This window comes from Schistocerca gregaria, chromosome 3, assembly GCF_023897955.1.
Source record: "Schistocerca gregaria isolate iqSchGreg1 chromosome 3, iqSchGreg1.2, whole genome shotgun sequence".
Classification (NCBI taxonomy): domain Eukaryota; kingdom Metazoa; phylum Arthropoda; class Insecta; order Orthoptera; family Acrididae; genus Schistocerca; species Schistocerca gregaria.
Genome location: NC_064922.1, coordinates 817138850 through 817152619, shown reverse-complemented (window position 1 = coordinate 817152619; position 13770 = coordinate 817138850). Strand labels below are relative to the sequence as shown.

General features: G+C 40.8%; 1 protein-coding gene across 2 annotated transcripts in view; it reads right to left on the bottom strand.

The window, feature by feature from the left end:
• The window catches only part of LOC126354428 (nuclear pore complex protein Nup98-Nup96), a 138070-nt gene that overhangs the window by 26371 nt on the left and 97929 nt on the right, over positions 1–13770 (bottom strand). For both annotated transcript variants that reach the window (XM_050004066.1, XM_050004065.1), the window contains exon 13: positions 9363–9428. In XM_050004066.1, the coding sequence (XP_049860023.1) occupies positions 9363–9428 (66 nt within the window). The remainder of the gene's footprint in view (positions 1–9362; positions 9429–13770) is intronic.

Genomic DNA, 13770 nt, shown 5'->3' with positions numbered 1-13770 from the left:
AGGAGGATACAAAATGACAGACAAAATTTCTAGTTGGTGTAATGTATGACACCTAGCTCTAAAAAGAGAAAAATATAAGTTAATACAGATGATGGGAAAAACAAGTCTGTAACGTTTGAATACAGCATTAGTCATGTGTCACTTCACACAGTCATCTCGATAAAATATCTAGGTGTAATATTGCAAAGCAATATGAAATGGAATGAGCACGTAAGGATTGTAGTAGGCAAGGCAAATGGCTGACTTCAGTTTATTGGGAAAATTTTAGTAAGTGTGACTCATCTGTAAAGGAGACTGCAACAGGACACTAGCGTGACCCTTACTTGAGTACTACTCAAATGTTTCAGATTGGCACCGGGTCAGATTGAAGCAAATTAAGAAGCATCTGCTAGATTTCTTACTGGTAGATTCAAACAGCATGCACGTGTTACACAGGTGCTTTGAGAATTCCAATGGGAATCCTTGGAGAGATGATGATGATGATTCTGAGCTATGAAAATTTAGAGGACAGGCATTTGAAGCCAATTCCAGAATGTTTCTACTGCCACCAACACACATTTCACTTAAGGCCCAGCAAACCAAGACAAGAGAAGAGAAGAGAAATTAGGCCTCATGCGGAGGCATATAGGCTTCGCTTTTCCCTTGCTCGATTTGTGAATGGAACACGAAACAAAATAACAGTTCTACAGGGTGCCCTCCACCATGAATTGTGAAGTGGCTTGCAGTGTACGTATATAGATGTAGAGAACAAAGTGCTGGGTGGATGGATTGGGCAGGTCTTGTATCTGGGTGTTCTACAGGGATATGAATCCCAAAGCAAGAAGACGGGAGTTGGAGTGGCATAGGGATGAACTAGGATGTTGTGTAGATTAGTTGGGTGACAGAATACCACTTAAGGAGGGGTGGGAATAATCTTGCATAGGATGTCCCTCACTTCAGGAAACAATGATAGACAATTGAAACCCGACTAAAAACATGGTTCATTTGTTCCAGTCCAGGGTGATATTGGGTGGCTACTGGGGGCACTCCTATGTAGTTGATTCTTGAGGGTGTTGGGAGGATAAGGCGTGTATGAGGGTACGGCGCAGGAAATCTGTTTGCAGATTAGGTTTGAAAGGGGGTGGTAGTGACTGTCTCAGCATAGTTCTCACCACTACAGATATAACCTCTACTGATGGCAAGATCATATTCTAGGGATTTTTTGGTGTGGAAAGGATGACAGTTGTCAAAACGCAGTTACTGTTGGTGGTTAGTGGGTTTAATAAACTGTGAGATGAAAAGTGTTGGGGCACCTGGCTGAAAATGACTTACAAGTTCATGGCACCACCATTTGTAATGCTGGAATTCAATATGGTGTTGGCCCACCCTTAACCCTGATGATAGCTTCCACTCTCGCAGACATATGATCAATCAGGTGCTGGAACATTTCTTGGGGAATGGCAGCCCATTCTTCACAGAGTGCTGCACTGAGGAGAGGTGTCAATGTTGGTCTGTGAGGCCTGGAGCGAAGCCGGTGTTCCAAAACATCCCAAAGGAGTTCCATAGGATTCAGGTCAGGACTCTGTGTAGACCAGTCCATTACACAGGTCATGCATTGCGGACAGGTGCTCGATCATGTTGAAAGATGCTCAACATCAATGTAGGCCTGTGCTGTGATCACGCCACGCAAAACCACAAAGGATGCAAGCCCCCTCCATGAAAAACGCACCACCCGATATCACCATAGCCTCCTATTTTTACTGTGGGCACTATGCAGGCTGGCAGATGACGTTCACCTGGCATTCGCCATACCCACACCCTGCCACCGAATCGTCACACTGTGTGCTCTGATGCATCACTCCACACGTTTCTCCACTGTTCAATTGTCCAATGTTTACATTCTTACACAAGGCAAGGCATCATTTCGCATTTACCGGTGCGATGTGTGGCTTTGAGCAGCTGCTCAACCATGAAATCTGAGTTTTTTTCCATCTCCCGCCTAAACGTCATTATACTTGCAGTGGATCCTGATGCAGTTTGGAATTCCTTTGTCAGCAGTCTCTGTCAGTCAACAGACAAGATCGGCCTATACGCGCCCCTGTACATTTCCACTTCACACATCGGAAACAATGGACCTAGGGATGTTAAAGAGTGTGGAAATCTTGCGCCCAGATGTATGACACAAGTGACACCCAATCACCTGACCAAGTTTGAAGTCCACTAGTTTCGCGTAGTACCCCATTCTGCTGTCTCACCATGTCTAATAACTCCTAAGGAGGTGTAAATGGAGCCATCAGAGAGGTCCAGGAAGATGGCAAGTTGGGTTTATGAGGACCAGGTGAAGCTGATAGAAACGGAAGTGTTGAAGATGTAGAAGAATAAGGGTAGTATGGCTTAGCCACGAGTCCAGGTCATGAAGGTATCATCAATGAACTCTGGTTTCGGGTTTTGGGACACTATGAAGGTTTCCTGCACATGGCTCACAAAAAGATTGTCTAGGTTCCAGCTACCACCTAAGACCACCACATGGGACAATTGCCATATTGTGCACCAAAAACATTGCAACCCCTTCTCATCTGCGCATGTCATCCGAGAACAAATAGTAAGACTCCCTGCAACACTGTGTGTTGCCTCGAACCACTGGAGAGGGACTATCAGCAGCCAGACCAGGGAATTACAGTACTTCTATGCAAACTATTGTGTTTAGTTAAGCTAGGAGGGTAAATGTTAAAATCGAATATTTATTTCTCTTCCAAATTTAATGGGGAGACACTAACAATGACAAAGTCTAAAACAATTTTTCATTATTTTATTATTTTCCGGTAACCAGTTTACGTTATGCCACTTTTACACAACACTATTATTACAGTGATAGTGCAGGCAACATTGAGGCAGAAATGTCCTATACTGGGCATTACTACTTCTATGTCATCTGCACATCACTGCAACAACAGACTTATCTGTAGACAGCATAACTTCAACTGGTTACCAGAAAATAAAATATTAAATAGGCATAGTCCATATCAATTCACACAGGCTAGGAAAGAATCTTACCTTCATACTATCAGATGTTATTGAATTTAGCATATGTTAAAATGAAGGACTAAGTAAGAAACAAGTATTTTTTGTTGTCTAAAAAAAAAAAAAAACTGTTCTGAGATACAGTCCTCCAAAGATGACACTGTGCAAACCTTTTTGAAAATGTGAATTTTGGAAAAAAATTTAACATGCTGTATATCAGGAACAGTTCTAGATATTCTCTCTCTCTCTCTCTCTCTCTCTCTCTCTCTCTCTCTCTCTCTCTCTCTCTCTCTCTCTCTCTCTCTCATTTGAAAGATAATTGCTTTATAATTACAAAGAAATCCTCCATTTGGACTTATCTGTCAAAGTTCTTTTACTATAGTGTTCTGAACTTACTTTATAATTTATGAAAAATACGTAAGATTTCGCAACTCTCATAAAATCCTCAGCATTCTGCATTGCAGCTGTATTTGGTCTGGAAAGATTACGTTTTGTAGCGTGGTGCTTCAGCAGGCCTCCTAGACCATCACAAGGCTCCTTCCTGTGACCAGTAGCACAGCATACCCAGTCAGCTGGCACAAGTAATGTACTCAATTCAAACAGCTGGTAACGAATTTTAAAATGACTAAGAGCACCATCAAAAATGATGGTGATCTTTCTACCCTTTTGCATTTGAAGAATTTTGCACATTGCTAGCAAAGCATAAGCTGAGTCATGTCCTGTGTCATCACTTACAACTGCAACACTTGTGGTCTTGTTTTGAAAATATGTCACTCCTGCAAAAATTGAAACCTGGTCATTATTCCAGTGATACACTTGTACTTCTTGTGGGAGAATTGCAGACCAATTCTCAACAAAATAACAGCGAAGCACTAAACATAGTTCCTCAGCCAGTACACACCCTTTCACTTCTCAAATGTGTTGTTATTGCAATTTCTTCAGATGCTGGTGTGTTACTGCTTTCCCTGACCATTTAACAAGGCCATCAATGAAACTGTCAAAGGCAACAGTTTTCTTAATTAGTTTATTTTCCTCCCATGTCGCATATGTAATTTCTGCAGAGTTATCTGCTATGTCTTCCAGACCAAGTGTCTGTAAAGACAGTCTTCCCTTTCCAGGGCAGTCATTACATTCTTGAAACAAACAAGTCTCTCACTTTACATGACAGAGTACCAATGACTTCATACACCCAACCAAGGTGTCACATGTCAAGTGCCCCAGTAAGTTCTTCAAAGTTACCACACGAAGTACAAAATTCGCACAGTACATACACGAACAGATATCTCTAGATAGGTGTGGAACTATCCACTTAGGTCATAGTGCATAAAATTTTAATCTTCCAATGTGCGAAGTTGTATAGTTGCACTTATAAATTGCGAATGTTTCTTTAATACTTTTTGACCTTCAAAAAAACTGTTAGTTATAGTGTCTTTTTTTGTTGGCACTCTGGCGAGAACAGTCCTATTTATCTTCCAGATAAAATGACTGCACTATTTAAACTTGAGCTGCTTCTACAGGATGACTATAACAGGAATCTGACCTTCGAAAGACTCCTTTTACAGACCTCACATTTCTTGATTTGTCTACTATGCACTTTGATACCAATGGAATGTGGTTCAAAATTGTTTTCTTTGAAATGTCACTGGGAATGATAGTTACAACTTACACCTTTTCTCTGTAAGATGCAAATATTCAACAGCTGAATTGATATTTGTGAAAAATTCCTGGCAAGAGGTGCAAGAGTGCTTTGGTTCATTTTCTTCTGAAGGTGGAATTTCTACTTTGAAGAGAGTGGTCAGTTTTGCTGCAGTGTATTCATCCATAGCTTTAGCAATTTGTCTGTTCTTTCTTGATGCATAGAGCTTATGTCTTGATTTCACTGACCACGGTTTCTTAACCAGACTAACACCTACCTCTGTAGTTGACTGGTTTAGGGTATTTAATTCTTCCTCTGTTGATGCAAAATCTGCAACATCTGCACCATGGGAGGCTTCACTTTGTTCAGATACTAACATTGTTATGCAGTCAAAAAAATTTAAAACACAAAAAGTCGTACCAGAAACATCTTCACATCTTCACTTTCAGAGTCTTCAAATGAGAACACTTATTCCCAACCTGAACAAAGTCTGCCCCCCCCCCCCCCATATATATATATATATATATATATATATATATATTATATATATATATATATATATTTATATATACTGGTCTGCTTGTGTCTGTGTATGTGCGGATGGATGTGTGTGTGTGTGTGTGTGTGTGTGTGTGTGTGTGTGTGTGTGTGTGCGAGTGTACACCTGTCCTTTTTTTCCCCTAAGGGAAGTCTTTCCGCTCCCGGGATTGGAATGACTCCTTACCCTCTCCCTTAAAACCCACATCCTTTCGTCTTTCCCTCTCCTTCCTGAAGAAGCAACCATCGGTTGCGAAAGCTAGTAATTCTGTGTGTGTGTGTTTGTGTGTTTTGTTCATGTGCCTGTCTGCCAGCGCTTTCCCGCTTGGTAAGTCTTGGAATCTTTGTTTTTAATATATTTTTCCCATGTGGAAGTTTCTTTATATATATATATATATAATATGTTTAGCCACAGGGTGATCCTCATTACCAACAAACACTGTCTGCCTGTGTCCATAATATATAATATATAATATATAAATTAAAGGGAAATGAGATCCATCCTTCATGAAATCCTCCCCACTCCACCAAGAGTGTCTTTCCGCCATCCACCTAACCTTCGTAACCTCTTGGTTCATCCCTATGAAATCCCCAAACCACCTCCCCTACCCTCTGGCTCCTACCCTTGCAACCGCCCCCGGTGTAAAACCTGTACTATGCACCCTCCCACCACCACCTACTCCAGTCCTGTAACCCGGAAGGTGTACACAATCAAAGGGAGAGCCACATGTGAAAGCACCCACGTGATTTACCAACTGACCTGCCTGCACTGTGATGCTTTCTATGTGGGAATGACCAGCAACAAACTGTCCATTCGCATGAATGGACACAGGCAGACAGTGTTTGTTGGTAATGAGGATCACCCTGTGGCTAAACATGCCTTGATGCACGGCCAGCACATCTTAGCACAGTGTTACACCGTCCGAGTTATCTGGATACTTCCCACCAACACCAACCTATCCGAACTCCGGAGATGGGAACTCGCCCTTCAGTATATCCTCTCTTCTCGATATCCGCCAGGCCTCAACCTCCGCTAATTTCAAGTTGCCGCCGCTCATACCTCACCTGTCTTTCAACAACTTCTTTGCCTCTGTACTTCCGCCTCGACTGACATCTCTGCCCTTAACTCTTTGCCTGTAAATATGTCTGCTTGTGTCTGTGTATGTGCGGATGGATATGTGTGTGTGTGTGCGAGTGTGCACCTGTCCTTTTTTTCCCCTAAGGGAGGTCTTTCTGCTCCCGGGATTGGAGTGACTCCTTGCCCTCTCCCTTGGAGCCCACACCCTTTCATTTTTCCCTCTCCTTCCTTCCTTCCTGACGGGGCGGCTGCCGGTTGCGAGGGCTCGTGGTTTTGTGTGTGTGTTTGTGTGTTTTGTTCGTGTGCCTGTCTGCCGGCGCTTTCCCGCTTGGTGGGTCTTGGAATCTTTGTTTTTGATATATTTTTCCCATGTGGAGGTTTCTTTCTGTTTTGTATATATATATATATATATATATATATATATTAATATATTTTAATATATATTTTAATATATTTTAATATGTTTTTCCCATGTGGAGGTTTCTTTCTGTTTCATATATATATATATATATGTGTGAGGCAGAGGGAGGCTTCCACATGGGAAAGGTATATTAGAGGCGGGGATTCCGGGGCTTGCCAGGCGGGGGGGGCGCCGGCGGACGGGCGCATGAGCGGGGCGCACGGGCGCACACACGGAATTGCGGGCTTTCGCGGCTGGCGGTTGCTTCGTCGGGGGGGGGGGGGGGGGGGGCGGGGGGGGGGGGGAGTGAGGGGATGTGGGTTTTGAGGTGGAGGGTGGGGAGTCGTTCCGGTCCCGGGAGCGGAAAGACTTCCCTTGGGGGAGGAGGGGGACGGGTGTGCACTTGCACACACGCACATATCCATCCGCAAATCATTGTGCCTGTCTGCCGGCGCTTTCCCGCTTGGTAATTCCACATGGGAAAAATATATTGGAACAGGGATTCCAGGACTTGCCAAGCGGGAAAGCACCGGTGTAAAACCTGTAAAACCTGTCCTATGCACCCTCCCACCACCACCTACTCCAGTCCTGTAACCCGGAAGGTGTACACGATCAAAGGCAGAACCACGTGTGAAAGCACCCACGTGATTTACCAACTGACCTGCCTACACTGTGATGCTTTCTATGTGGGAATGACCAGCAACAAACTGTCCATTCGCATGAATGGACACAGGCAGACAGTGTTTGTTGGTAATGAGGATCACCCTGTGGCTAAACATGCCTTGGTGCACGGCCAGCACATCTTGGCACAGTGTTACACCGTCCGAGTTATCTGGATACTTCCCACCAACACCAACCTATCCGAACTCCGGAGATGGGAACTTGCCCTTCAATATATCCTCTCTTCTCGTTATCCACCGGGCCTCAATCTCCACTAATTTCAAGTTGCCGCCACTCATACCTCACCTGTCATTCAACATCATCTTTGCCTCCACACTTCCGCTTCGACTTACATCTCTGCCCATACTCTTTGCCTTTAAATATGTCTGCTTGTGTCTGTGTATGTATGAATGGATATGTGTGTGTGTGTGTGTGTGTGTGTGTGTGTGTGTGTGTGTGTGTGTGTGTGTGTGCGCGCGCGCGCGCGAGTATATACCTATCCTTTTTTCCCCCAAGGTAAGTCTTTCCGCTCCCGGGACTGGATTGACTCCTTACCCTCTCCCTTAAAACCCACATCCTTTCATCTTTCCCTTTTCCTTCCCTCTTTCCTGACGAAGCAGCCGCCGGTTGCGAAAGCTAGTAATTTTGTGTGTGTGTTTGTGTGTTTTGTTCATGTGCCTGTCTGCCGGCGCTTTCCCGCTTGGTAAGTCTTGGAATCTTTATTTTTAATATATATATATATATATATATATATATATATATATATATATATATATATATATATATATATATGCAAATAGTCAGCACACTTCACTCTCCTGTAGCCTCAGTCACAAGCCATTTCAAACAGTCCTTTTCACAAAACACACTGCAACTGTGTCAGCTAGCAAATTCCTCACGAAAACACAGAACTCGCTGGATGGTCTCTGATTTCTTAGAAGCCTCTTCAGTACACAAATTAGCACTGAACAACTACAATACAGAAACGTGAAATGAACACCCATGACAAAAAAACTGACAAGAAACTACAACAAAGTGAAAAATATCTGCAACAAAGACAATAAAAATAAACATTGTAACAAAGAAATTAGTAAGAAACAGCTTCAGCGAAGACACACATTACCCTTGAAAGTTTAAAAAAATGATTTTTTAAAACAAAACCTGTCCAATTTAACAGTGGAAGCTCTCCTTTACAGACAATATAGTACCACATGGTACTAATCAACAGGAGAGATATCTAACTTTTCTGCTATGGCATTTTTGAAAAAAAGAAGTTGCTGTAAATTACTTTAAAAAATTCAAAAGGCAACAGTAAAAGAATTTTGACAGATATTTCCAAAGGCAGGATGCCATTGTAATCATAAAGCAATTATCTTTCAAATAAAAAAACTGTAACAAAATATCTAGAACTGTTACAGAGATACAGCATTTTAAAAAAAATTCCAAAATTCACATCTTCAAAATGGTGTTCGCAGTGTCGTCTTTGGAGGCCTGTACCTTGGGGCAGGAATTTTTTTTGGAGAAAGCAAAAAAATGAGTGTTTCTTACTTACTCCTGAATTTTAACATATGTTTAATTCAATAACATCCGAGACTAAGCCCCTGCCTGAAGTGATACGGATTTGCCAATAATGACAAAGTGACCTGGACTATGTCGAGATTAGTGTCTGATGTTCAGTCACTTAAATTCTCAAGACATTACGCCTAAAGTCTTTAAGAGTGGAAGTTGTAAATCAGCAGATTACCTTCCAATAATACCCCCTGCACAAAGTTGTTTGGCTATTAGATATTAACAGCATGTCTACAATATAAGTTATATATTTTTATAGCCTTTCTGAAATAGCAGAGTCTTCACCCATTACTATAAAATGTAAGTTCACTTCTGTTTCACAAAGTAAACAAGTTCTTCAGGCACTGCTATGACAGCTACATGTTCAAAGAGAGCAAAACTCTAAAAATTTTAACTCTTTAAGATTGAAGACAAAAGTGAAAATGTATGTAAAACTGATGACACAAATGTAAAAATTTTCTTATGAACCTACAGCTCATTACCTTTCTCTATCCAATGAACTGCTTCTATTGGGAGTTTCAGCAACATTCACGTTGGTATTAATTAATCTGAAAGAAAAATATGTGTTATTGTTAGTACTACATCATACACTAACAAACATGAAAAAACCTAACATTTCAAATACCATTTGGCTGATCTATAATCATGCTGAACATATACACCAGGCAAGAAGCACGTTATCTGAAAAAATAACCAAAAGTTTTGAAGAGAAATGCCTTACATACTAACTGACGAACTACAATGTTTACACATCAGTGAACTACAATGTTTACACATCAGTGCACGTTAAGTATCTCAAACAGATTTCCATACAAAAGGAACTGGTAAGGGCCCTGAGCTGTCACATTAAGGGCAGAATAAGAGATATATGTGAGGAACAGAAAGCTACAACATCATGAGGAATGTTACATGTTATAGGAAACCTGTCCAAACAGCCCTCTGCGGATACACGTACTGTCAGCGTACTCCTGCTAATGTATCAAAAGCAGAGGAGAGTGGGGCGTAGCAGCTAGGAGGAAACGGCAGGTTTCAGCTGGTTCTGGCAAGAGTAGCACATTCAATGTGTCAGTCTGACAAATGAGACTTCCCAGCCTTATCACACACACTAGTTTGGCCAGAACATGAATTGTTTTACTGAAGATTCTGCATTAGATTCACTATATTGTGTACGCACTTATTGAAAAGCAAAGAAATGAAGAAACCACACTGTTTGATGCAGAGCACAAGTTGCTTTATTTTTTCATATCTTTTGAGGGCCATAAAAAGTGCTTAATATGTCACTAGAATTATGTACTGGGAAAAACACTATGACTGGAATCTCATGAGAATACCTGCCACAAAGATGAAATGATGCACTTTTCTTCTGACAGTGTTGGAAGACTCCTGCAGATTGACAGAAGAGAAGTATTTCCATGACCCACGGTGATCACTGGCTCTGGTATTTCAGTTCCTTAAACCCCTCAATGCAAGAGAATTCAATCACATATACTGCAGACACAATTCTTCCTAGATTTAATTTTTGTTTAAAAACATCAGTTCCATATTCAAACCAGGAAATGTTCCATAGCCCAGGGAGAAGACAGAGAAAAAATTCATGAAGAGTTTTCAAAGAAGTTCCAAGACTTTGAGCAACTCAAAACATTTTTTTTACAATTTTTGCAAGTGGAATTGCTCTGGCAGTTAAGTAACATTTCAATAAGATGTTTGGAGGCAGGTTTGGAAACGGCACACCGCAACAGTGGCCGCCCTGATTATCAGATTGATCTTTTTTACTGACAAGGGAAACTCCCCATCGTACCTCTCTCAGATTTAGTGACAAGAGGGCCCAGCGTGTGTGTGTGTGTGTGTGTGTGTGTGTGTGTGTGTGTGTGTGTGTGTGTGTGTGTGGTTGTTGTCACTCTCTTGTCGAAAAAGGGAACACAGATCAAGATTGAACAGGAAGAAGGTATACTGAACTGCGAAAATAACCAAAATAGAAACAGTGAACAGTCCAAGCTTACCAAGTGCAACATTGAATTAAGAAGAGAAGTGACAATGTCGTGGTGGGGTGGTCATGGTGTTGGATTGCAAAGTGGGCAAGCCATGTTAAAAGCTCTCTCTCGTGTGTGTGTGTGTGTGTGTGTGTGTGTGTGTGTGTGTGTGTGAGTAGTAGTAGTAGTAGTAGTAGTAGTTGTTGTTGTTGTTGTTGTTGTTGTTGTTGTGTAGCGACTGTTAGAAAAAGCAACGTGTAGTTAAGGGACAGGTATAATGAAAGTTGATTCTGCACAACTGTTTTATTAGCAGCCAAAAAAAAAGTGGCTTCCTAATAGGAACTTCAAACGTTTGATGACAAGATGACAAGGCGGCAAGTCAACCGAATCCTTCACCAGAAAATATATATGGTGTGTCAAACACAGCATTCGTGACAATATATGTGTCATAACATACGAATCTCTTATCGACACACCTAATTCGTACATCTGGTGAGTGAGTGAGTGAGTGAGATATGTCTCCTCGCCTGATATAGGTGTTCATACGAACGTGAATGTGGTCACTCTCAAGGAAATTATGAATACAAAATAATTTGTTACATACGCTGCAACAACAGCTTCAAAATCACGTAGTTCCTCTACGCTCTGTCAAAACATATGTCTTTAATGTTTTTGAAGTTGCATTCCATTTTGGAAGATTTGGCTCTTGAATTCCTTTGTTGTAACATAGTTCACATCCGTTTATTTGTTGTTTTCATTGCTGAGAGACATCTATGTGGTATCTCACCTGCTCTCACTATTCATCACGTTTACTTGCGACAGTAATGTCTTCTTACATGAGTTTTATTTTATTATCAGTGTATAGTATGACAACTGCCAAGACTACAAGAGATCAAACATGTCAATGACTGGACAAACAGTTAATAAAAATAAGTGGCACAAGGGATTCAGAACCTGGCTCGACTGCTTCACAGTCCAACACCATGGTTCTTATAAGTCTCCTCAATGTTGCACTTTTAAGCTTGGACTGTCCATTGTCTCTATTTTGCTTTTTTGTAGTTCAGTACACCTTCTTCCTGTTTTCATGCTTTACCTATGTTCAGCTTTACAGTTATTCAATGGGTCATCTTACCATTAAATCTGAAAGGACGCGATGGGAAGGTTCTGTTGTGAGGTTTTTTTTTTGAAAATCCACATCTACCAGGCATCGGTCAACTCTCACGAAGAGCTGGCTGCAAAAATTTTTGAGGTCATGATAACCATTTGCAAAATGCCAGCAATTTTTAAGAGGGTGTGCCAATCATTTCTTCAACAATGACAATTTTGTGGTGCACAATTTTGAGCATTTGTCACGATACACTTAAAAATTTGTGTTCTTTTTTACCACTGTCTTTCTTCATCCTTATTGATGTACTATACTTTTTAGCATAGAAGTTCATTAAAACAGGGGTCATTTAATTATTAACAATATTGCTCCTTACAGTATCATGTGTGTACTGTCTTACTGCAGTGCTGTTCGCAAAGTAAAGCTAATTCTATCAATAAGATAATGGCGTAGTTGATTTAATAATTGAGCTTTATCACAGAAAATTTGCACCTAACATAATCAGCCTAGATGGGAATTCAAAGATTGCCTGTCTTTGACTATTTAGCTGAAACAACCGTCTTAATTACTAACAACGTTCTTTACCATAACAGTTATTAGCTGGGGTAAGTTGGTTTAAATGCACATACTTCCATATGCTTGCCACTATTGGCTTATGTTTTATGGTCATAGCTCCATAATGTTGCATTTCCAATCCAGGGATGTCCAGTAAATTTTGCTTATTTCGATGTCTTCTACTTTTCAACATCCTATGGTCTCCTACACTGCTCTGGCCTTATCTGGTTGATTTTCTAAATTATGTACTTTTCGACATCCTGTCTCAATTTTGGATGTCTGTATTTAAAGTGTTTTGTCTAACAAATAAATTTTCTAGTTCTGCTCATCGTATTACCATTAACAAACAACAAATATATTTAGTCAATTAAGAAATAGGTTTATTGCTTTCCCAGAAAGATTAACACAATAGTAAAACGCAGTTACAAATATGAGCTGTAACGTGTCTCTCCTAGAAATAGTCCCACTGTCTCCAGAATAGTTAAGTCAGAATGATGCCAAGATGCAGCTGTGCTGCCATGGCACAATTGTGCACCACAAGTGCAAATGTTGGCTAGGTCTGTATTACAATATTACTACTGCCTGCGGGGTGCATAGTCGACTAAAACAAAACTGCTGCTATTCTAACATTAAGCAAAAATCAGGATTTCTTTGTTCTCTATACCTTAACAATTACACCATTTAAAGTCAGTTTTATGATATATGAACCTGAACCTGATGCTAAAATACTGATTCAGTATGTGCAACAGAATAGGACACTATGGAAGCGAGGACAACACCGTGCAAAAATATACTAGTCAGTACAACAGATCAGCAGAGAAAAATTCAATGATGGCCATTCTGAATGTGTCTTCCTACATGCAAGCACACCTGTACAGCTACAACACACCAGGTGAATAAACAATCTTGTTTTGTTTCTGTCGCAGTGAACAACACCATCTCCACTATTTGAGAACTGCCACCTTTGCTACTAAATTTTTTACCATAGTATGATGGTCCAAGTTGTCCCTATACACATCCAAGCCTACATGGGAATCCACTTATGCCAAAGGAGTATATACAGATACAGCTGTCCTCAGCAGTACACTCACCAACACTTGTTACATCCTCATACATGACACTCCTACTCATTTTTGCATGAACAGTGTCAGGTCCTTTACTTTCATCAGTTTTAAAACACATAACATCCACTATCTGCCATATATAACATGCACAACTCTTAGTTTAAAAATACCAGTTTAAGATCATGCCACAAGTTGT